The 25272-nt window shown below is 38.2% G+C and overlaps 4 protein-coding genes across 6 annotated transcripts; all 4 read left to right on the top strand.

Moving 5' to 3' along the window:
* Window positions 1–1335: 1335 nt before the first annotated feature.
* Window positions 1336–13043, top strand: LOC122033421 (mediator of RNA polymerase II transcription subunit 14-like). Of its 2 annotated transcripts, XM_042592447.1 has the most exons (9): window positions 1336–1800; window positions 3114–4190; window positions 5135–5229; window positions 7187–7361; window positions 7718–8395; window positions 8486–8690; window positions 8797–9812; window positions 10322–11373; window positions 11796–13043. In XM_042592447.1, exons 1-9 carry the CDS (start codon window positions 1582–1584, stop codon window positions 12589–12591), a joined length of 5313 nt encoding a protein of 1770 aa, XP_042448381.1. In that variant the 5' UTR covers window positions 1336–1581; the 3' UTR covers window positions 12592–13043. The 2 variants fall into 2 exon arrangements, with proteins under 2 accessions (XP_042448381.1, XP_042448372.1); XM_042592438.1 differs by having other exon boundaries at window positions 7718–8690.
* Window positions 13044–13769: 726 nt separating this feature from the next.
* LOC122033435 (beta-1,3-galactosyltransferase 7-like) lies at window positions 13770–17804 on the top strand. Of its 2 annotated transcripts, XM_042592463.1 has the most exons (11): window positions 13773–13950; window positions 14036–14132; window positions 14211–14269; window positions 14372–14493; window positions 15350–15413; window positions 16448–16520; window positions 16603–16723; window positions 16799–16886; window positions 16985–17110; window positions 17187–17296; window positions 17373–17804. In XM_042592463.1, the coding sequence occupies exons 1-11, from the start codon at window positions 13844–13846 to the stop codon at window positions 17519–17521; spliced, it is 1116 nt and encodes a 371-aa protein (XP_042448397.1). In that variant the 5' UTR covers window positions 13773–13843; the 3' UTR covers window positions 17522–17804. The 2 variants fall into 2 exon arrangements, with proteins under 2 accessions (XP_042448389.1, XP_042448397.1); XM_042592455.1 differs by having other exon boundaries at window positions 13770–13950; window positions 16603–16886.
* Window positions 17805–18172: 368 nt separating this feature from the next.
* LOC122033450 (transmembrane emp24 domain-containing protein p24delta3-like) lies at window positions 18173–23471 on the top strand. The gene is made up of 4 exons (XM_042592471.1): window positions 18173–18494; window positions 22495–22704; window positions 22799–22875; window positions 23172–23471. The coding sequence occupies exons 1-4, from the start codon at window positions 18246–18248 to the stop codon at window positions 23314–23316; spliced, it is 681 nt and encodes a 226-aa protein (XP_042448405.1). The 5' UTR covers window positions 18173–18245; the 3' UTR covers window positions 23317–23471.
* A 1050-nt stretch (window positions 23472–24521) lies between these two features.
* Window positions 24522–25087, top strand: LOC122009912. The gene has a single exon (XM_042566228.1). The coding sequence runs from the start codon at window positions 24619–24621 to the stop codon at window positions 24925–24927; it is 309 nt and encodes a 102-aa protein (XP_042422162.1). The 5' UTR covers window positions 24522–24618; the 3' UTR covers window positions 24928–25087.
* The last annotated feature ends 185 nt before the right edge of the window (window positions 25088–25272 follow it).

Raw genomic sequence — 25272 nt, forward strand, 5'->3', positions numbered from 1 at the left:
AATGGGGCTTAATATTAATTAGATTATCAAGTAAATAATTTTGATTAGTATTATTCATCATTTTCAACTTAATAAAGACCTCCTTCGATTTTTAGTCCCCTAAGACCTCTAATGAGTGTCACATTATCTCGGGTTAAGGTGCAGCTGAAAAATATTAAGCTGTCATCCAAGTATTCATGCAATTTGTATTTATAGAAATTTTTTTTTCAAATGAGACGCTAGTTAACTATTGATTACTAGATTTCTGGACTATTTGTCATGAGTATTTTTCGATTTACTTTGTCAATAGATAGATGAAAATTTTTCATGGGACTAAATTAATTGTCTCAGATTCAATGTTAACTAGTTCATTAACAAAATTTAATGAGTGCCAAATTGAAATTTTTCTAAATTTAACAGATATAACTGTCAAATTATCTCCATTCCTCCACTCCCCGGCACCGGAGTTCAGCCGCAGTCCTTGATCGTCGTACAGCTCTCAATAATCTTCTCCACCACCTCATCGTCGTCTCTACTCTCCTTCCTCAAAGCCTCGCCTTAAGCCTCAGGCTCATACCCCGACGAAGGTGGCAATGTGTTCGAACAAATATTGAATTATTGACCATGTCAAAGAACAAAAACGATATATAGTAGTGATTGCTAAACATTAATTAAGTTTTAAAAGATGAAATTAAATATATAGTTCCCAACTTTTGGGAATCGAACTGTTAATGTCATATATGTAAATCAAAATTTTATTAAAATTGAATTAACCGAACTAGTTAATTCCGTGTTAATCAAAATTTTATTAAAATGAAATTAATCGAACTAGTTATTTCAGTTAACACTGAATTAATTAAATTTATTTAAAATAATAATAAAAAAAATTTATATAAAATTAATATCAAATTAATCGAATTAATCGAATGCTCACCCTACTAATTTATAATCGTTTTATTTATACATATATTTTTATTTATTATATTATCTCTTTTATCATCATATTTAATACCTTTTATCAATAAAGGAACGATGTAATAATATCATAATAATCATTGAATAAAGCTAGTAATTAAACATTTTAAATTCAATCAACAACATCAACCAGAATATATACAAGATTTTAACTGAAAATTGAGACAGAAAAGCAGATGTGGACAACTGAAACTCGATACTCCAATAAACGACACCCGCGGCGTCCTACTGCTCGTTCGTTGGTGGTTCCCACAGAAGTTCCAATCAAACGCCTGGTAATATTAGGAATCATAGGACCGCCGCAAGGCAGGGAATCCCACGTGGACCAGTCTTTTCGGCCATTTATAAAATTAAAATAACCTCTTTCCTCTCTCTAATTTCTCCTGCGCTGATTCTCTCGCTCGCGCTTGCGATTTGTCCGCTCTGGCCTCTCCCTCTGCCCTCGAACGGCGCGAAGCTAAGATTGGGGCTCGCATAATTCGCCGCAGGGCGCCGAGGTCGGCCCTCTCGGGTTCCGGCGTTCGAATCGACTTACCGGACTCGGGGCGCGCGCGATCGAAACCCTAGCGGCGCCCCCGCCCCCGCCGGTGGCTAGGAGCGAGGCGCCGGTTCACAGCTTGGAGGGTGATGGCGGCTGAGTTGGGGCAGCAGACTGTGGAGTTCTCCACCCTCGTGCGGAGGGCCACGGATGCCTCCTACCTCGCGCTCAAGGAGCTGGTGGACCGGTACCGGCAGGTAGAGGACCAGCGATCCGACTCCGTCAAGAAGATCGACATTCTCAAGTTCATCGTGAAGACGCAGCAGCGTATGCTGCGAATCCACGTGCTCGCCAAGTGGTGCCAGCAGGTGCCATTCCTTCCTCTTTTTTTTTTTCTTTGCTTCCCTTGTTCTGCTTCTTTACCGATTGCAAGAAGCTGGCTTTCCACCTGGGGTTTATGGATGAAATCTTTTAGAGTTTAGAGAAGTTTTATTTCTTAATTACTTGCAAGTCGGTACTGGTTCCCATGTTATGCCTCTAGCTGGAGCAGAAAGATTTGATGTCCGAAGGAGGTTTATCGAATAAGTTTATTCAGACCATGGGAATTTAGTGGTCTAAGAATCCGATATGCTTCAGTAGAAGAACCATAATTCATCTTGTGGAGTGTTTTACCCTTCCAGGCATATTTTTAGTATGAACTTGAATTCTATAAACTTTGTAATATAGTCTGATACTCTACACTCCGACACAATTTTCTGTTCTTTTCTACTCAACGATGCGATAAGAAAAAAAGGGCTTAATCTTGTTTGTGTTAATTGGCACCTGAGAAGAAACAATTGATGTTTTGATATCATTGAAAATACCTACGAGAATCATTGTAGCTGAATTGTCCACTGTCGAGTTGTAAGTGTTCACTATTCCCCTATAATGCACCAGTCTTCTTTATCCTTCTCTTCCTATCTTTTTAAAAAATATTTTTGGTGTCTTGGCTATCTGATCTGCTATGTCAATCAAATCTGCTGATGGACAATGATGGACAATGATGATATAATTGCGCCAAGGCTCCCCTTCTTGTGATGGACAATAGTGTCTTTTTAAAAAATATTTTTGGTGTCTTTTTAAAATATATTTTACCGTTGCGCCAAGGCTCCCCTTCTTGTGATGGACAATGATGCTTTAAAAAAAATTTGATTGCTTTCGTTGATGATATAATTGCAATCACTTTTTTTTTTTTTTTGAAAATTTGTGAGGAACAATATTTATTTTGTTAGTTTGGTGATGAAAGTTTTACGTTGTTCAACACTACATCTTTTGTGGTTGATCTTACAATTATTTGTTTCATCATCAAGTTTGGTCTTACTGAGCTAAGGATTGCTGTGCTCAGTGGTACAGGTTGTCATGTGATTCTTAGAAGGTGCTGATTCCTTTGTTTTTTATTTGAACATCATCGATTGATCTTTCCTCCCAATTTGTTAGCATTCATGGTGTATTAAGTTCATTACTGAACTATGAACTATCAGAAATGCAAATGCTTATCTTTTGTGTTAGCTTGAAGGTAAAATATAATGAACTGGTTTGATGTTTGATAATTTGATTCAGCATTCAACTTTCAGGATCAAGATGCAGTGTTGGCATTTAAACTGCATTCTTGTATAACATAAAAGTATTTTGGTGTGTGCAGGCGCCCTTAATCCAATATTGCCAGCAACTTGCAGGAACTCTTTCCAGCCATGATACTTGTTTCACCCAAACAGCAGATTCTTTGTTTTATATGCATGATGGGCTGCAACATGCTCGTGCTCCTGTATTTGATGTTCCATCTGCTATCGAGGTCCTCCTCACTGGGAGTTATCAAAAGCTACCAAAATGCATAGAAGATTTGAATATTCAGAGTACACTTTCTGAAGATGAGCAAAAGCCTACTTTAAAGAAATTGGATGCAATCCTCCGATCCAAACTTTTGGAGGTTGTTCTTCCAAAAGAAATAACTGAAGTAACTGTTTCTAATGGTACTGCTGTTCTCCATGTGGATGGTGAGTTTAAGGTTTACCTGACCTTGGGTTATCGTGGTCATCTATCATTATGGAGGATACTACACTTAGAGTTGCTTGTTGGAGAGAAAAATGGATTTGTTAAGCTTGAAGAATCACGGAGATATGCTCTTGGAGATGATCTTGAGCGCAGAATGGCTGTTGCTGAAAATCCTTTCTCAACTTTATACACGGTTCTGCATGAACTATGTGTTGCCCTTGTTATGGACACTGTTGTCAGACAAGTTCAGGTACTACGTCAAGGTAGGTGGAAGGATGCTGTACGCTTTGAACTTATTTCAGATGGTAGTACAGGACAAGGAGGGACTAGTGGTACTTCACAACTAATTCAAGATGGTGAACTTGATTCAACTAGCCTAAAAACTCCTGGCATGAAGATTATTTATTGGTTAGAAGCTGATAAAGGTTCTGGTGGTTCTGATTTTGGTTCATCTCCCTTTCTCAAAATTGAACCATGGCAAGATACACAAATTAAGTGTCTACATAGTTCGTTTGTATTGGATCCCTGTAGTGAGAAAGAAGCTACCTTTTCTCTTGATCAAAGTTGCATTGATGTAGAGAAACTTCTTCTGAGAGCTATTGCATGCAATAGGCACACACGCCTACTTGAAATCCAAAGGGAGTTGAATAAAAGTATCAACATTTGTCGAGCTTCGGGTGATGTTGTGCTGAAGCAAGATGGAAATGTGGATTCAGATTTGACAAAGGTATATAGTAGGATATTTGACTTTTCAAGATTTTTTTTCTTTCTCATATTGTGTGTATAAGGAAGGGGAGCCTTGGCGCAATGGTAAAGTTGTTGCTTTGTGACCAAAAGGTCACGGGTTCAAATCCTGGAGACAACCTCTTGCAAAAAGCAGGGTAAAGCTGCGTACAATGGATCCTTCCTCGGGACCCCGCACGGCGGGAGCTTCGTGCACCGGGCTACCCTTTTTTTTTGTTTTATATTGTGTGTATAAGACCTTATTCCTGTCTTCTATAATCTATGTTTGAAACCTACAAGCAACACTTTAATGATAGCATCTTGCACTTTAAACCCACAAATACAATTAAACATGATTTTTTTAACATATGAAAACTCAAGATAGGATTCATCCACAGGGTGCATGGTTGATATAGATTATCGGCTAAATGGCATTTCATGTTGTACATCACTGCATTTTTTGTTATACATCCACATGCTTCTATTCTTTGTTAATGGTTCAACTTTTTTGTGTTTTTTCTTTTTCTACTTGGAATGACATAGAAAGCCGAAGGTCTAAACTTATGTGGCTATGGTAATGTTTTGCTCCCAAAAGTTTAATTTGATAACTTAATTGTTATATCAATGCTTGATTGTACAGATTTTCAACTTATTCATATTTGCACAAGTAGTTTAAGATGAAAAGTGAAACTTTTAACTTACCATCTGACAGACCAATGTGATTATTGTGTCAAAAAATTTCTGGATAGTCTTTTAGTGTATCCTATTTACTAAAGATCCTTAAATGGTTCATTTTACCTTGTTACTATGTTTGGTATCATTTTATTTAACAACAAATGAATTGATGCTGTGAGCATGCCCTCAATTTTTGTCTTTTACTTTTATATGAGGGCTCTATGCTTTCTTTCTCATTAAAATATAATTATGTTTTACCAATATGTTCTGCAGCGGGAAAGCTTTAGTATTGAGGACTCTTGTGGGGATGAAGTACTGAAAGTGCGAGCCTGTGGGATGTCATTTATTACGCTTGGAATAAATATCAGGTTATTTAATTTTTCACTCAAAGATTTCAGGAATCATACTTTAAGTTTGTTTATTTCCTGTTCAGTTCACTTCCAGACTATTATCTTTATTGAGAATCATTTACCAGAACAACCATTTTGGTTGGGTTTCTACATGGGGACAGATAGGTCTAAGGTGGAACATCAAGGGACATGCTCTGGATAATACATCATCATGCATGACAAATGTTTATTATATCAATGTATCAGACATAGCACCCCTGATCCAGTAGTACCTGACAGAGTAAATGTTACAGATCTATTAATCTTGCCGTTCGGAGATTAGTCAGTTTGGCTCTAGACCTCTAGTAATCAATAACTTGTATAGTTTTCAATATTTCATGGATTTAGGAGAATGCATAATTGTGGGCTGATGCCGGTAGAAATTAAGTTCCTTGGTGACCTTACCAGTGTAGGAAGGAGTAGTACCTTCTTGCTGGATCCTGGTTGGAGAGGCAATTTCTCTGGCTGCTATGTAGAATAAGAAATCAAGTCTCTGAGAGTCTGTAAGGCTTACCTAGCTTAACCCATTTTGTGTTTGCCATTTCAACTGAGTTTTGACCCTACTATTCTCTCTCTCTCTCTGTTAGTTTTTTTTTAAAAATTTTAACTTTATTTATTTTTCTTTCCTGGTGTATTTCCCCATCAAGAATGCCTCTTGCCTTGCCTAAGCCAAACTGAGTGCTTAGGTGACGCCTAATGCTGGATACATGACCAAAGATGATTAAGTGCTTAGGTGATGTCTAATGCAGGATATATGCCTGAAGATGAATAGGTGTGTGCTTATGTGGGCTGGTTGTGCCTAGCTTTGGATTTAGACAAGCACCAGATCTTCATACTTGATGCAGCTTGGGGATTTGACACAAATGAGAAGGTGGTTTTAATGGGTTTAAATGCAAATCATATGAGTTTAGGTGCTGTATTTGACTTTGTTGTGGTTTTTATAAGACACAGATTGGGTACTGTATTGAGTGGGGCTGCAGACTCTAGCTTATATTTGAAGTAATTTGGTGAAACCCCAGTTTAAAATAAGTTACGATGATGTAAATTCCATAGATTAGCTGAATTATTTAGAGTTTCATAAGAGTGATAAATGAAGGGGAAATAGAATCCTATTTAGCTTAATTAATGATATGATGTCTTGGACAATTACTATTTGCTAGCAAATTATTGTTGCATATGGCTTAATGGCAGGTGAAGATCCATACAGCCAATCCACATAGTTGGCATACACTGCTTATCATATCTGGAAAATAGAAACAACTAAGGTGCAGCTAGGAACATGGTTTTAAATTTTTTTTTTTTAACTTTTTTTTATCATATTGAATGTGATAAATACAATTACTTGAATCGTAGATCTCTTGGTTCCATGAGGAAATTTATGTGATGTTGGCATTGTGGATGCCTTCCAAAATGATAGCATCAAAGGCTCCATCTGTTTAGCATGTGACCCATGACTAAAAGGATCATTTCCAAAAAATAGTTTGTGATATTAGTTGCTGATATCCATTCATCTATATGGTATAGTGAGGGTGCACATAATTCATTTTCCAAAACTTCATGCAGAGTTCAGAATTCTAAAAAAGTCTCTAGGTGAGACACCAATTTCTATGTCAGTTGATCATGGAATTCTTTTTGTTAATGATAACCAAAATTCTAATTTCAAACAATATCAATCATTTTACAGTAGCAATTTACGCACATGCTTTTTGCCTGAGCTGCTATTGCAATTTGCATCTACAATAATGTACCAACAATTTTCTATTCTATTAATGCATATTTAACTTTGCAATATTGTGTAAACTGTACAACAATATCTCCCATTTAGTTGCTAATCTGTCTTACATTTTGGTTTTCTTCTCAGTTTGACTTATGCTTTCTGAATTATCTTTGAAAGCTTGCTAGCTAATTTTTGTATCAACCTTGTATTGCAACACAGGAGTGGCAGGTTCCTTCTTCATGCTTCCAAGAATGTACTTTCACCATCTACACTTGTTGATTTTGAAGTGGCTTTAAACCAAGGAAGCCTTAGTGCAACGGAGGTATTCACAAGTATAAAAAGAAAAAGTATTCTCAATTTGTTTGCATCAACTGGGAGATTTTTGGGCCTACAGGTACTCTTTCAATTCTTTTATAGAAGTGATTAGAAAGAAAATGCACTCTACAACTTCTGTAGTTCCTCAGATAAAACAGTTAGATTACCGCATGTGTTTAGGCATTATGATGTATTCAAGCCAAATTATGGTTAGGAACATAAAGCTAGGAAATTGTGCAGGCTGTGAAAAAAAGGAGGTGACGAACTGAATTGTAATTCTGTCCTTCACTAGTTACTTAAAAGAAAAACAAAGCCCATTCCAAATACCTTCATTTTCTTGAGTTTATGTTGCAGTAATGTTGTTGGTCTTCTTTACAGATGTTATGGACCTCTACAACTTGTATGTTGTGCTAAATAATGCGGTCTGCCCTGCAGGTTTATGATCAGTCATTGACAACTTTAAAGATCCCCAAATCTATATTGGATGGATCAGATTCTCTTTTAATGGGGTTTCCTCAGTGTGCAAATTCTTATTATTTGTTGATGCAAGTTGAGAAGGATTTTAAACCTATTTTTATCTTACTGGAATCTAGATCTGATTCAGATGGAAACTCCAATTCATCCAATGATTCCAATAAAGTAATACGTAGTAACAGAATTGATATTGCTCAAATGCAAATTGTTGATGACGAACTGAATATCAGCCTTTTTGACTGGGAGAAGCTTCATTCTTTATCGAATATTGTCACCTTTAATCAGGCTGGAGAACATCATTTTAGAGCCGAAGCCACTCTCCAGCTTCCTGGATTTGTGCAATCCAGCTTTTCATCTGTTGTTGACGAAGTGTTTGAGTTTGACAAAGTCCCTTTGCCCTCAACAAATCCGCTGGCCTTGTCTCATAACATGCCTTCTTTATCTAATATAGGAAATGCAAATAGTTATCATGGCATAAGTGCTAAAGTTACACCACCTAATTTGGAAGGAGAGTTACAACAATCTCAAGTTCATAAACTTGCAAAAGTTCCTGGTTCGTTTAATTTGCTTCATGTGGCACACAACATAAAAGGCTTAGTTACGTATGATATTACGAGTTCCTTTTCCTCTTCAAGCACGGTTAGGTTCCCTTCCATTCATAAATTGTCAACCTTCAGGTCTGATCAAGACATACATTCTAAGTCTCCATATTTTTCTGATGCTGGTCAGTACCTATCTGTAGATGAACCACCAAAAGAGTTCAGTATGCTTGAAGGGAACGGGCCAGGTCAACCAATTCCTTCTACTCGCACAACTGGCTTGCCACTCTCTACCCACAGTACGACTCCAAATATTTTAAAAAGCTCATCAACTGGCAACTTGCTTGGTTCTTCAAAAGTTACTAGAGCTAACTCAATGAATTGGACTGATTCTTGTAAGTTTCATGTTTCTGTGACTGATTCTTTTCTTATGTAACAATTGACTTTTATTTAAACTGTATGATTGTATAACCTTTTGCATTCCTAATCCATGTTTTGTAGATCCAACACCAGAATCTGGAGCATATACCTCAGACTACAATGATGCCCACAAACATGAGAAAAAGGGAAGAAAGCGCTCCCGCTCCCTGCTGGATTTTATTAAGTCATGTCCATCTTTTCATGGAACAGAAGCAAGTTGTTTGCAGGATAAAAGGAGGAAACTATCAGAACTATCTGATGCTCGTAAGCCATCCTCTGCTTTAGTTTCTTCACCATTATCTTGCAGAAAGAGTGAACATATATATGGGGATCTTCTTTCTGAAGCAATCAATGGCGTTTCTCCTTCAAATCTGTATGTTTCTGTCCTCCTACATGTTGTCAGGCACTGCTCTCTATGTATTAAGCATGCTCAGCTAACTAGCCAAATGGCTTCACTTGATATTTCTTATGTCGAAGAAGTAGGCTTAAGAATTCCATCATCGACCTTGTGGTTAAAGTTGCCATTTGCCAGGGATGATTCTTGGCAGCACATATGCTTGCGCCTTGGAAAACCTGGAACCATGTGCTGGGATGTGAAAATCAATGATTCTTATTTCAGGGAATTATGGGAACTTCATAAAGGGAATGCTACTACTTCATGGGGTTCTGGTGTACGCATCGCCAATACATCTGAGATTGATTCTCACATTCACTATGACGCAGATGGCGTTGTGTTGAGTTATAAGAGTGTTGAAGATGATAGCATCCAGAGGCTCATGTTAGATTTGCGTCGGCTTTCAAATGCTCGATTATTTGCTCGTGGGATGCGGAAACTCATTGGTTTGGGAACTGATGATAGGTCAGATGACAACACAGTTCCTGATTCAAAGACACACACTAAAGGTACCAGTGAAGCAATAGATAAGTTATCTGAACAGATGAGGAAAACCTTCAAAATCGAAGCAGTTGGTTTGATGAGTCTATGGTTTAGCTACGGTTCAATGCCTGTTATAGTCCACTTTGTTGTCGAGTGGGAAGCTTGTAAGGAAGGTTGTACAATGCATGTTTCCCCTGACCAGCTCTGGCCACATACTAAGGTATGCACGTATTTCTCAAAATTACATCCTTGTAATAACTTATTTTCAAACCAAAATGAGTATACAGAAACTTGCGTGGACAGAGACATTAAGGGTAGAGGAATGCTGCCTCAACCTTTTCTATTAAATTTCAAGGCTCAAACTGCTATTTGCCATGAAAATGCTCTCCTAAAATTTATGCATTTGGATCAAGTTTAGATAGCCTCTTTTGATGAAGATTTATAATGATGCACTTGATGGGTTCTCACTGGAAGTGTATACCTTTTTCATGCATATGATGAATTCTTTTCTTGGAAAATCAGTTTGCTTTGCTGGTACATTGTGAAAAAAAACCTTTAATTTTACTTACATATTTCATATCATTACCTCAGTTCGTTGTTGATGTTAACTGTTGGAGATGAAAATGAGCAGTATTTGAAGTATTTCATTTTGCATCAATAAGATGATTATTCCTTATAGCATGATAAAGTTCAATGAGATGTTTAATGCAATTCACTGCATCGACACAGTTTCTGGAAGATTTCATAAATGGAGGTGAAGTTGCATCATTTTTGGACTGTATTCGTCTTACTGCTGGTCCTTTACTTGCTCTTTGTGGTGCGATACGTCCTGCTCGTATTCCTGTGGTTACAGCTGCCCACTCCCTTGCACAGAAGCAGGGCAATTTTGTCTCACCTCATGGTTCGATAGCAAACTCTTCAATCCAACATTCATCTGGTTCTCCTGCAACCACTACACTAATGGCCCAGCTTAGTAGTCACAGCCTCCAAACTGCTGCAGTTTTATCTGCTGCCGGTAGAGGAGGGCCAGGACTTGTTCCTAGTTCTCTATTGCCTTTTGATGTCTCAGTTGTATTGAGAGGTCCGTATTGGATTCGGATAATATACCGGAAGAAGTTTGCTGTGGATATGCGTTGCTTTGCTGGCGATCAACTTTGGCTGCAACCAGCAACACCTCCTAAAGGAGGACCTGCAGCTGGTGGATCATTGCCATGTCCACAGTTTCGACCATTCATTATGGAACATGTTGCTCAAGGCTTGAATGCTTTAGAGCCCAATTTTTCGGGTGCATCACAAAGTGGTATGCAATTGGGTCCAAGCAATCCGAATGTGAATTCAGTCTCACAGCAGTTGGCACCTAATGCCAACCGTGCAAGTGTTCCAACTGGAGCTGGAATTTCAAGACCAAGTTCTGCTCTTGGAAATCAAGTAGGTGCTAGCATTAGTCGAGTTGGTAGTGCCATGCTAGCCTCTTCAGGCTTGGCTCCTGGTATATCAACGGTACGAATATCTCCAGGTACCGGTTTCCCAGTTCATGTAAAGGGAGAGCTTAACACAGCTTTTATTGGACTCGGAGATGATGGAGGTTATGGTGGTGGTTGGGTCCCTCTTGCGGCTTTGAAGAAGGTGCTGCGTGGCATCCTCAAATATCTTGGTGTCTTGTGGTTGTTTGCACAGTTGCCTGATCTCTTAAAAGAAATTCTAGGTTCAATTTTAAAGGAAAATGAGGGGGCTCTTCTGAATTTAGATCAAGAGCAACCTGCGTTGCGCTTTTTTGTCGGGTAAGAAATCTTGTTCCCTTATACTGCAATGTTTGAGCTGGTTGAATTAATTTGTCTCTACTGTTTCCATGATGCAATAAAATGAGCCTCTCCCCTGGGTTTAGCATTGATATGTTTTTTAGACCACAAGATAGGGAATGTTAGCTTGATGAATTTAATCGAGATCATGCTATTTGAAATAATTTAGTCTAGCTTTCTAGAGTGGAAAGATAGGATAGGGAGGAGAGGTAAAATGCAACAAAAATATATTTTGTCAACTTTTTCTACTTTCTCCCCCTCCTATTTTTTGACCCTAGTAAACTCAGCCTAAAAAGTTAATTTTTCCCTCCTTATCCAGCTTATTTATTTGTATTATTTTATTTTATTTTATTTTTTTTGCAGTTGGCTTGATTGACTAAATGGATTTATTTCTCCTTTTACAGAGGCTACGTCTTTGCTGTCAGTGTGCACAGAGTTCAACTTCTTCTGCAAGTCCTGAGCGTGAAACGATTTCACCAACAGCAGCAGCAGCAAAATCAAAGTAATGCTCAGGAAGAATTGGCTCAAGGAGAGATCAACGAGATATGTGACTACTTTAGCAGGCGGGTTGCATCTGAGCCCTATGATGCTTCTAGAGTCGCTTCATTCATCACACTTCTTACATTGCCTGTTTCGGTTCTTAAAGAATTCCTGAAGCTAATTTCTTGGAAGAAAGGGTTATCACAGGCCCATGGTGGAGACATAGCTACTGCCCAGAGGTCTCGTATCGAGTTATGCTTGGAGAATCATTCTGGCTCTGTTTCAGATGAAAATGTGGAGTCCTCTTCCTGTGCAAAAAGCAACATACATCATGATCGCGCCCATAATCTGGTAGACTTTGCTCTTACCTTTGTACTTGACCTGGCTAATATACCTCACATGAATGCCGCGGGTGGAGCTGCTTGGCTGCCTTACTGTGTGTCAGTCAAACTGCGATACTCATTTGGGGAGAGTGCCCATGTTTCCTTTCGCGGAATGGAAGGAAGCCACGGAGGTAGAGCATGCTGGTTAAGGCTCGAGGATTGGGAAAATTGCCAGAATAGAATGGCCAAAACAGCAGAATATGCAAATGGTAATCCTGCAGGGGACATCAGCCAAGGGAGGTTGAGGCTGGTTGCTGATGCACTACAGAGGACATTGCAGGGTCTATTACAGCAACTCAAAGATGGTGTGATTTCTTCAAGTTCGAATGGAACTTAAGAGCATAAATCTCAAAGCGTACTAGATGTTTCAGGTGTGTGAATTGTGCAAGAGAAGCTAAAACCTAATTGCCATCTCAGTCGCATCTTTAAGGCATGAAGATGATGATAATCTATCCTCTACACCACAAATCAAATGTCGGATAATGGTCTGCAAGTTTCAAGATGAGCTCCTTCCTACTTTGTATGGATATGCTATGAACAATTAGTGGGTGTATACTTCATTGGTAGGTTAGACAGGTAGTTGAGGGTTCCACCGATCATGGCTCCATGATCAATCAAGAATCTAGGTTTGCATAAGCATCATCTCTGAAAAAAAAATATCTGATGGGAGTTCCCTTTTCTCATATAGTCCTCGCCTAATTGTAGGACCTACTGAAGTTTCATAGGAATCTAGCAGCTTGTATCATGTGAAAATCTGAAGGGAAATAATATAAATTGGTGACTCATTAATAGATTCTTATACTAGTTGATGGAGACTAATCACATTGCATTCAAGCAGTGATCGTTGCATGATGCAACATATGCTGTTCATAGGCACAACTTGTTCAATAATTCACACGGAGTATTCTTCTATTCTGATGATACCATAACATGTAATTTGATCAATTTCTCATCAATTCTTTTAGTGTAAGATGCAACGTTGTTGGAGGGTGAGATAGTTACTCTTAGCTGAATTGTTAGTGGCAATTATATATCTTTTATGCCAATGAGTATGGAGTACCCTGCGCGATACTCTTGATTTTACTCAAATTTGAATCTGCCATCATATATAATGTTTATCTGACTAACTCGATTATTAGGTGTTTAAATTAAACTTAAACAAATTCAACATCTTTGGATGTCTGTTTATTTTATCCTTTTTTTAAAATCCTATAAAAAAATAAAAGGTTTTCACAATTTTAAATTAAATGATACTGAAGCAGACGGCTTTTGAAAACGGTTATTGGTAACTAACACTTCGAAAGTCGTGCCGGCCATTCTCTTTCTTCTCCGAGGCCACTCGTCTTCCTCCCAAACATAGTCCCCAGGTAGGCAGGTAGGCACCCAGCTGAAGCGGTATGTTGACCAACGGTATGCCGATGTGAATTCATGCTTCATGCCTCTCCTCCGCAGATTCCCATGGTAAGCGGGTTTACGCGGTAAGTTGACCTCCGGTATTTCCACGTGTTTTCCCCTCCCACACACTCATTTTAACACGATGACCCGAAGAAGACGAAGACGACGACGACGACCAGGAGAAGGTGAAGCCAATGCGGGGGAGGGGCGGCAAAGGCGTAAGCGAGCGGAGAACCCCAGCAAGATGGGCGGCCGTCCTTTGCGCCTGTAGCTTCGTGCTCGGGATGCTCTTCTCCCATAGGTCGAACCCCCTCAATCCCCACTCCAATTTCGCGCCTCCTGCTAACCCTAGCTTACGTAGGCTCGCGTTTTCTTCTTCATGCCAGATTCTTCTTGGCGAGTCAAGGTGGTGACCAGGTCGTCTCCCTCAGGCGGCAGGATCAGGAGCTGCAGATCTTGTCGGAAGATTTCGCAACGAAAAGGGTACGAGCGCATTGTTCAATTCGAGGTCTGACAAGGAAGTGTGCTTCTAATGTAGTTCATTTTATCGTTTGATAGCAGAGGCCGGTGCGGAAGGAGGACGTGATGGGGGAGATGGCTAGGACACAGGAGGCCCTAAAGTTCGCACTCCTACAAAATTTCCATTTTTGTGGATTTTTTTTACTGGAAATATTTAGGATTCAATTTTATGTGTGGGTTCGTGTGTCTGTTTGAAATTTCAGATCTTTGGATCAGACGATCTCAAGTAAACAGAGCAGGAAAGCATTCATTGTGATAGGGATCAACACTGCTTTCAGCAGTCGGAGGAGGAGGGATTCCGTTAGGGAGACCTGGATGCCCCAAGGTAAGGTTTAATGCATTCTCCCTAGTTCGAAGTGTAGCTTAGATTTTGTGCCATGTTGCAGCTAAAGTTCTGTTAATTAATCAATAACTAATTGGCTACTTCTCATTGTTGTGCGCCATTCAGTTTTGAGATTGTGCTTTATACAAAGTCGAATTGTTTAAACCAAGTTATGCTTTAATAACCAGAAAAGCCTTATCTTTTTTTTTATTTCATTTCCCTATTTATTTATTGCAAATCATGTATGCTTGTTCTTCTAACAATCTTGGTACTGAGACTCCTCTACTTGTTCACATTTGATAGTCCTCCCAACTATCACAGTGGAATCCCTAGCACAAATGTGTTCATATAATGCTAATGTTTCTCTTTCTTTTTGATTCAAATGGTTGTTTTACTTTGGCTGATCATTTTGAAGAGGAAGGAAAGGGGAAGATAAAACATTACAAAAATGCAAATGGGACTGGCTCATGATCCATGTGCAGTTTTGTGATACTTTTGACCTCTTATCTCTCTAATCGTTCACTCAAGTAAACCATGCCTAAATCTGTAGAAATAAGCATTGTACCTGACACATTCAATATACAAGATTAATGTTTGTGATTTATATAAACATTATTGGATGATTAATAACCATAGAAATTGAATTTCTTTTGAGGAAATGAAACTTAAATTATTACTGGGGTGTGACCATGTAATAGAGAATAAAATTTCCAGTTTCCGAAAATTTCCTAAATTACTTTGAAAAAGTTAAATTAGAACAATCAGATCGTCAATCCGTTTGTTACTTCTTTATCATCAATCAGATATATATATATATATTAGTTGGCTTTACCTGGTTTGTGCTTTTCTCATATAACAGGTGAAAAACTTAAAAAGCTGGAACATGAGAAAGGAATTGTTGTCCGATTCATGATTGGCCGTAGGTAAACATTAGGACTCTTTGATAAAAAAGGCATCTCTTCTCCTATAGCTACTCATTCGCATAAATTTTTATTCTTCCTGCAGTAATTTTATGTTGCCATCTTAATCTTTTAGCTAGACTTATTTCGGTTCATTATCAAAATGCCATTTTGTTTTTGATTTCTTCATGGTCAAACTTGCCAAGCTCATGCATTTAAAAGATGAAATAATTCAAAAGTTAAGGTGGCAAACAACTCTATTTTAAGCACAACAGTAGTTGTGTGCAAACTTCTTTATTTTCTGTATGGATTTCTAATGTACTGTTAGATGCATATAATTTGCAAGGCTGAAGGCTGTAGCATGATCAATTGTAACAAATGAAATATAATTGAATATTGACTTACATAAGGGGGAATATTTACCCTACTATGTTACTGTTTGAATTTTAGTGGAACTATTATATTGAAATATCCTTGATTTAACTAGGCCGTCATATGTATCATTTTATGTTTGTCCGTGGTCATCAATATGGTTCAAGAAAAAACGACTAAATGCATATCATTGAAAGGCTTTAAATTTCAAAGAACATAACAAAACTAAAATTTCATATTTTGACATGTTTTACTGGCATTGTCTCTCGATTCTGAGAGGAAAAACTATTTCTGGAAGTCTGCAACTCATATTCAACTGTGAGAATTTTGTATTCATGTGACAGTTCTCTAATTCCTGAGCATATACTGATTGAAGTTGTATTTTTGATGTTCCCATAATTTCTGTTTCTGGATTGCCAAATTTATAGTTAACATTTCCCTGGATTGCTGCCATAATTTTGATGTTCCCATAATTTTTGGTTCAGATGCAAAATTGATAATCTTTTTGAAACAATGTATATTTATGTGTGCTCTTCCTCTTGCCTTCATATTTATTTTTTGTTGTGGTAGGACACCCTTTGCCTCAATTAATTTCAGTCTCCATCTTTTCTCGATACATTTGTTCTTACCTTGTTTTTCTTGAATTGCTGGTGTGGCTGAGGCCTGAGTGGTTCTTTTATGCACAGTGTGACCTCTAATAGCATACTTGATAAAGCTATTGATTCTGAGGATGCTCAGCATAACGACTTTCTCCGGCTGGTATACTGCAACTCTTCTAAGATGTTGTTAGTTCTAAAAAATTGTCCAATCTCTTCCTCGAATTACAATGTTTGTCTTGCAGGAGCATATCGAAGGTTATCATGCACTCTCTGCAAAAACAAAAACATTCTTTTCCACGGCTCTAGGCATATGGGATGCGAACTTTTATGTCAAGGTGGATGATGATATTCATGTGAATCTAGGTGTGTACAAGAACTTGTTTGATGTTATGCACTTTGTTTTTACCCGTGGATACAAATGTGGACAACCGAATGCAGGTATGCTAGCCATGACTCTTTCTCGACACAGATCAAAGCCTCGTGCCTATATCGGGTGCATGAAATCTGGCCCAGTGCTTTCGGATAAGTAATGTCTCATGATCTTTCTAAGGGGCATAGTCTTTTCAATGGTCCAAATATTTCACTTTGAGTTCATGTTTCTGAACCATTTCATCTGTGCTTCAGAAACATCAAGTACCATGAACCTGAGTACTGGAAGTTCGGAGATGAAGGGAACAAGTATTTCCGTCACGCTACTGGACAGATTTATGCTATTTCTAAAGACCTTGCCTCGTACATATCAATAAACCAGTAAGAGGCTCTCTCATGTAACTGTTATTTGGTTCAAACTCTGGATGATGCTGATTAGTTACAATATCAAACGCAGACACATTCTACATGAATATGCAAACGAAGATGTGACACTGGGTGCATGGTTTATCGGGCTTGATGTAGAACACATCGACGACAGAAACATGTGCTGCGGGACTCCTCCAGGTTTGTTCTCTGGCAGTTGCAAGCTTTTGAGTTATCCACCCAAAACTACTGCCCCTTGACTCTCAAGCTTCCCTAGACTGCGAATGGAAGGCTCAAGCAGGAAATGTCTGTGTTGCGTCCTTCGACTGGAGCTGCAGCGGGATCTGCAAGTCGGTGGAGAAGATCAAGGATGTGCATCAGAAGTGTGGTGAAGGCAATACAGGTCTATGGAGTTCTTTATTCTGACATGCAAATGTGGCTACCCAATTATTACTAAACATGATTGAAGTAGTGAGAAGAAACAAGCAGAAACAGAGACCAAACTCCAAAAGGGAGAAGCAAAGAAGCGTATCTATGCTTTGTGGAACATTACAAAATTTTCTTTACTCCGAAGTCTAATCAATACGAAGACCTGTAAATTTTGTAAATTTCGTCCAATCATTTCTTTTTCTCTTCAGTTGTTTCTGTGTTATGATATAGCATAGTATATGGGCTCATGAGAAATCTTAAGAGGTTAATTTGTTTGTGATGTTCCCGATTGCATTATTGAGTTATATTTGAAATTTAACTTGATTATATTTTTTTTAGCTGTATCGATCATTTAAATTGTTGATTAACTTAAGTAAGTTTGACCTAATTGGAGAATTTTCATTTCACCACTCCACTATTTATCCTTTTTTTTAAATGCCCTCACGTTAATGTCTATTACATGAGGGTGATTCAATTTGGTAGTGTTCCTGGTTAATAACACTATTATTTGCCTTAAAGGGCACATTTTTTCAACAATGGTAGTGGGCATTCTAATAATTTCAAAACTTTTAGGTGCATTGTGGAAAGAAAATATACAAATTACCAAGAGGAATTTTCCCTCATTAGGTTTGTACTTGTTAATCCTCATTTATTTATTCACCGTATCATAGCAACGAAATCCAACAAGTCCAACGGCATTAGAAGGAAGGGGGCGCGAGAGATGAGGCAGCGATATGACTTGGTGTTCCCGAAGCTCGCCATGGCGGCGCCGCCGCCGCTCCTCCTCTGCTCGCTGCTGCTGCTGCTGCTGCTTGCTTCACCGGGCGCGGTCGGTGTGTGGCTGAACCTGCCTTCGTCGGGTACCAAGTGCCTGTCGGAGGAGATTCAGCCGAACGTGGTGGTGCTGGCCGACTACGCCGTTGTCCGCGAGGGTGATCACGCTGATAACCTCACCACTCTCGCCGTCAAAGTGAGCTCCAAACCCCCTTTCTTCCAAAACCTTAGATCTATCTATTCCTTTTCTTCGCGATCTGCGTGATATATGTATGATTTGGTCTTGATTTGGGGTAAAGATTCTATATTTATTAGAAAGTCACTATATTACCGCTATTATAGTTGTATGAAGATCTCCTGTAGTTTTTTCTTTCTTCCAACACAAAAAGGGGGGGAAAACACAGAATTGTATATGGTACGACTTATATCATTATGTTTCTAACCCAAGTTTGCAGATTTTGATAGTTAGAATTTGAGTTGTCTAATTTTTTATCAATTGAAGTATAGAAATGAGCTTGAGTAAGGCATCCAGCAGTTTTTATGGTGGAACCAAGATTTATATCGTTGAATGATTGAGACTAACTTGTTATTTATATATTCGACTTATTCTAATAGCACTAAACAGAAGTTGTTGCTTGAACAACTTTAGATATCTTGGAAGCGTTACAAAAAGATTTGGAACTGCTGATATCTTAGAGTGTGAGTTTTGAAGTTGTTGCTTAAACAACTTTAGGTATCTTGGTAGTGTTACAAAAAGATTTGGAACTGATATCTTAGAGTTCGAGTTTTCTAATGTTGGACCAATCAAATCATAAAGGTGATAATAAGTCTTGACACTCATCTTTCTGTATATAGATGAGCTTGTGTTGGATTCAAATTTATTTTATTTCAGAAATGCTGGCACTTGTACATGTTTACTGAAATATGTAAATGACAAGGTATTTCATGAAATTAAATAATTATCTAGCATGCATGCCAAATAAGTAAAGGATAGCTTTATACTTTTATGTTGTTCTTACTCTTTTTGATGCCAGAAGTGTACACATTTGATTTGCTTGGAGATATTAAGTTTGTGGAGATGTATGAATAGGATGTATCTAAGGGTTACATTGAGATGCAGGAAACTGAGTGGAAAGGTTCCTAACGATTATGGATTAAGGTGGTACAAATTTGTGTCATTATTTTCCTGCAGGCATCGAGAGAAAGACCAGATGTAGGCAGTGCCCGCCCAATGCAGTAAATGACTATTTTACTTGACATAATCACCTGTGATGCTGATTACTGTGGAGATACTAGTATTATTACTCAATATTAATCCATAATCAGATTTTTGGGAATGAGAAATAGCAAAGAGCCATAGACTGAAGTATATATTTCTTTTTTCATCCAACAGGATTAATTCAAGAATGTATTTGGGTGGAAAGCATTACAAGAAAACAATTCGGGTGCATTTGGTTCAAGTCATAATGTATGATCTTGGTTATGTGATTATCAGGTAATCACATAAGGTTATGTAGAATAAAATATAACCTTTGGTTCAATCTTAGGCAATGCAACAAAAACTTGTTTGATTGGAGGTTTTAGTGTATAACCTAGTTTAACATTTATTGTATTATCCTTGGTTCAACCCAATCGGCAATCGATTAGGAACACTATTCATTGTCACATAATGTATTTTAATATCTAATTCATTGTCACATAATGCAATCGATTACAACAAGTTCAATCCAAAATGACAATCATCCAACAAGCATAATTGTAAATTTAAAAAGGATTTACACACTAGATTTCCAAGATACAATAATACATAAAAAGGATCTACACACTAGATTTCATGGAAATCGATAATGATCTTCAAGCCAAGGTACTTACGTCTAGTCTCACGAGCATTCTTCAATTCCAGAGCCTTTGCTGCCTTTCTTTTCAGATACTTCTTAGCTCGAATGACCTTCTCTGACATGGGCGGGTGAATGACTGAAGGAGGAACTGCCTGAAGCTCCATTCCCAGAAAATTCATCTTCTCAGTGAGGGCACTGTGAATTGAGGTCTTCAAACTATCAACCTTGAGCTCCAATGTCTACACTGAGAACTTCAAGATCCTATCTTTAAGCAATTTTGAGCCAGAAGTGACCACCAATATCTCATGTAGGTATCACACTGCATAAACCCTAGTTGGTTTGTCAAGAACACAAGAAATTCCATTCTCTTCATTATCTACAAGGCCGGAAATCCTGGGGGTTTCTTTTTGGATTTCGACACGGATATCTTAAATCTCCCTGTCCAGGGTGTTGAAATATATGTTGACTATTGTATCACTAAGACCACTTTCCTGTGGAAAACTGCAGCCTAATTCGACTCCTCCAGCTCTATGGCAATGGCCTCACAGTCAAAGAGGCGTTTGATGAGAGAAATTAGGGCAGGGTCCTCGTTCTTCTCCTCCAAAATAGCAACCAGGTGACGGAGGTGGAGGGGACCGAAGGGCTGGCTACAGAGAACAACGCAAAACCATCATGTGGGATTTTGGACCCTGGCATTAAGGTGATGGCAGTGTGACGCCCAATGGATTCCCTTCCGCTGTAGGCAAAGGTGGTGAAACGCTTCTTATAGACAACTTCGAGGGCCATCCTCACGGCCTTGATGACAACCTTGAACTTGAGATTGGGGAGCGTGAGGGACTCACCCTTCTTTCGCGAGGGGACAAGGATGGTGCAGTTAGCGGAGGGATCGAGGATACCTTGGCAGAGCTCTTCGGCAAGGGCATCGACCGATAAGTGCAAGGCAAAGGGGGAGGAGGGAGGGAGGGAAGGGTTGGAGCGAGAAAAGAGGCAACGGGCAGTGACGGCGAGAACGGAGTGGGTGGCGAAGATGGAAGGGAGAAGGTGGTGGAATTTCCCTGTGTGTTGTTGGCGGTAAATGAGGGATTCGAGGTTGGATGGGGAGATGGGACGAGGGATTTAGATTGGGAGTGGGGAAGGAGAGGAGGAAAGGAATCGAAAGGAGAAAGGCAAATATTGGAGGATAATTTTGAAAAAAAAAAATTGTTAACCCCGGAATATTGCAAAATCTCACACTTCTGAGGTAATCAAATTCCGGATTTATGCCCCCACTTGCTAACGTCGCGGGCATACTCCATTACCTAGGAATCAGTCATTACCTGAACCAAACAGGGTTGAATAACATAACCTTACATAGATAACCAACCATAACCATGAACCAAACATACCCTTATTGTTTGTGAGTTTCTGGTTGGATATTTTATTGGGAATTGTTTTCCCTAAGGAGCAACAATCTGGAACATGACCTGTGAATCATGGATTTGCACGTTTGATATTAATTGCACTTCTATGCACTAGGCTATAGAACATTTGCTTGATTAATTATTACATCATAAGTTTTGAAACTTATTCAATAGTGGTAGATTAGCAGTTATACAGTGAGAACAATTTATTTAGCAACAAATAATACAAAACAATTATAAAATTTGGGAGGAAAAGGCAAATGGAAGTTACTGCAAGAAGATTAATTTAGTTTCATGAATGAAGCATGAGGACTAAGCATTCTATAGTTAGACTAGTTGAATTGATTAAAATTGAAATTGTTAAATGCAATAAACAAGCGATGTTGCACAAAGTTCAATTGAGCGACAAGATACATGCAGTTGGCCCTAATTTGTTGGAAGTCAGATGGCTTAATAATAATCATGATTACGAATGAGATAATTGTTTTTATAGGTTTAGTACTGTCAGTGCATTATAATGGATGTTGTGACACTGAAGACACAGCTCTCAACATGAAGATAAAGCTCTCAATGAATATAAAGGCACAGTTATAGAGGCATGTGCTTAGGAGGTTGACTGTGCATTATATTGTGTTGACTGTGATTTATTAGTTGTATTGGGTAAGGCGGAGCTAGAAAAATGTTAGTTGTTAGTTAGGAGGCTGGTTTATCTTCAATTTGCTACTATGCCACCTCGAAGTGCACCAAAAAGCATGCACATCTCATTATTTTGACTAGTGAACTGATTCTATTACCATTCCATCTTCATCTTCTTTGGAAGTTTTCCTGATCACTTCCTATTTGTAAACATTCACTAGCCCTCAATTTATCAACGATTAGTTGACAGGGGGGATTGCATGGATTGTTATGCCATTTAATCATCTTTATACAGTTTTGTGATCAAGTTGCTTTTATGCAGGTTACATCACCTTATGGATACACACTTCATGAGAAAGGTCAAGTTACTACAGGTCAGTTTGCGTTCACCACAACTGAGGCAGGCAACTATTTGGCATGTTTCTGGATAGATAGCAGCGACAAAGGCATAGGGGCAAGTGTTAACCTAGACTGGAAGATTGGAATAGCAGCCAAGGATTGGAATTCTGTTGCTAAGAAGGAAAATATTGAGGTGAGCACTTGAAACTACATAATCAGGTGATTAACCAGAGAACTTTAGATAAGTTTGTCTGCAATTGACACATGATTTGCTTCCTCAATTTCAGGGTGTTGAACTAGAGCTGACAAAACTAGAAGCAGCTGTGCATGCAATCCATGACAACTTGTTATATCTTAGGTTCAGGTACTCCTAAAAGCCGTTCTTTTCAGCTAATCATATGCACAAAATGTGGACTGATGGAAGTTACATGTTACTAATTGGTATTTAGCAAAATGTGTTCTTATATATATAAGTGAAACTAAACAAATGAGTGTAACTAAAGAAAAGATAAGTTGATCATTCATTCTGTTTCTTTTCTCCTATGAAAATGAGTGAAACTCAACAAGAGAGGTCCATCGTTTTCTTGGATCTCCATCTGATTTGGGCCAAGAATATTTCAATCAGTTGTAATGCCTTTTCTTTTTTGGTATTTTTGGCAGGGAAGCAGAGATGAGGACGGTGAGCGAGAAAACAAATTCAAGGGTTGCATGGTTGAGTATTTTGTCACTTGGGGTTTGCATCTCAGTCTCCATCTTACAACTATGGCACTTGAAGGGCTTCTTTCAAAAGAAGAAGCTTATATAAAACAATGTTTTGCATGGTCTTTGTTCTTTAATTTTTATTTTAGAAGTATTAGATAAGAAACTTTTATTTTCTAAACGCTTATGCTTGTATACTATGAAGTTGGATTTTATGGATTGGCAAAATTTTGAGCAATCTTGCGTTATTTATTCCGTTGAGATTATGGTTTAAAATTTCTATTATTTTATCTATTGAGATTATCTCCTCAAAAGATTTTTTCAATAATCCTCACTAGCCTTCCATAAGTAGCAGGGAATTGATGTATTCTTTTTCGAGCTTGGGTTCCATTGAAAGCTTCAAAAAAAAAAAAAAAAAAAAAAATGATTAATCAAGTTGGATAATGTTGAACCTGGGTGATCGGTCTGGTCCATGAAAATTTTTCATCGATTATCAGGATAAATCGGGAAATGTTTGTAGCTGGCAGTCCACGAGTCTAGCATCCTTTAGTTGCGTATCCCATTTGGAAGAAAATTTTTTATAAATTTGTCATAGCTGGGGTTCGAATTGTGGGTACTTAGATGATAATCTGAATGTTCTATCATTACACCATAATCTCGGGGGCCATTGAAGGCTTCCAAGGACCGCACAAGACTAGATCGAATGCCATCTCTATTTTCGCCATTTCATTTCTATTCATTTTTTTCCCTCTAGAAAAGAAAGCTTGTAGATTTAAATCACGGCTTTAATTAGTTGATTCGATTCTTTTCAGGTGATTTTTCTCTCTAGCTAACTTGTTCTAATAGCTTTCTGAATTTGATTCTGATTCTTGAATTCCAAGTTGCGTAGCAATTCAATCCCTTTAATCACGGCTTTAATTAGTTTGATTCGATTCTTTGATTCCACGAGAAAATGATGAGATAATAATAATAATAATAATAATAATAATAATAATAATAAAGTTTCTTTGAACCAATATTTTTTGAACGGAACGAACAACTGTGGATGAGGGGCCTCATGAGGTTCGCATATGAGCCAGATGGGGAAAACGAATTTTGCTAAATATTTAATGTGAAATAAATGGACCTAAAATTTAAAACAGAACCTTCTTGACATTTAATAGCCTCTTAAAATCCTTTTTAAGATATTTTTATTTTACTATCATAATGTTAATAGTCTTATACAATTCTATCAAATCTTTTAATTATTAATATTGAGATGACATGATAAAATTTTAAAGCTTTCTAGGACATCTTGGGGTGGACCTTTTGAACGTTATCCCATATGTGGTGGATACATGTACATCGCCATGCTCTTTATAACCATAGCACCAGGACAGAACAATTATAAGAATCGCCATACGACGCCATGGCAATCAAAGGCAGCAGTGGCGGCGCCGCCGGGAGGAGCATCATGCGGAGCACGTCGTCGAAGGTGACGGAGGAGGAGTTCAAGGAGTGGCTCAGGAGCTTCAACACCGACCGCGACGGCAGGATCAGCCGGGCTGAGCTCCGCCAGGCTATGCGCAGCATCGACCTCCGGTTCAGCGGATGGCGGAGCCGCTGCGGCATCCGCTATGCAGACGCCGATGGTGACGGCTTCATTGAAGATGACGAGATCGACAGCCTCATCCACTTTGCACAACACCATTTAGGCCTTAAAATTACCACCTACTGATTATTAATTCAATTAAAGCATTTTTTTTTTTTAAAAAATGATAATTGATCGAGTTTACATATATATTTATGTATGTGTGTGTTAATTTAGTTAATCATGTGATTAAGTTGTTGATTTTGTTGTATTTGGTATAATAATAAACTTATGTGTTTGTGAACTATATCTGTGCATATCAACTATATTCTAGTTTCATTTTTTAAATTATTAAGTTTGATAATATTTGTTGTAATATTTTTCTTATGGAAATTTGGAAAAAGAAATAAAAAAATTACCAATCAAACACAAAGATATTGATCAAATTAGTTAGCATTATTCCCTTTTTCATTGCCAACAGATTTCACTATC

Source organism: Zingiber officinale, chromosome 1A, assembly GCF_018446385.1.
Source record: "Zingiber officinale cultivar Zhangliang chromosome 1A, Zo_v1.1, whole genome shotgun sequence".
In the NCBI taxonomy this organism is placed as follows: Eukaryota; Viridiplantae; Streptophyta; class Magnoliopsida; order Zingiberales; family Zingiberaceae; genus Zingiber; species Zingiber officinale.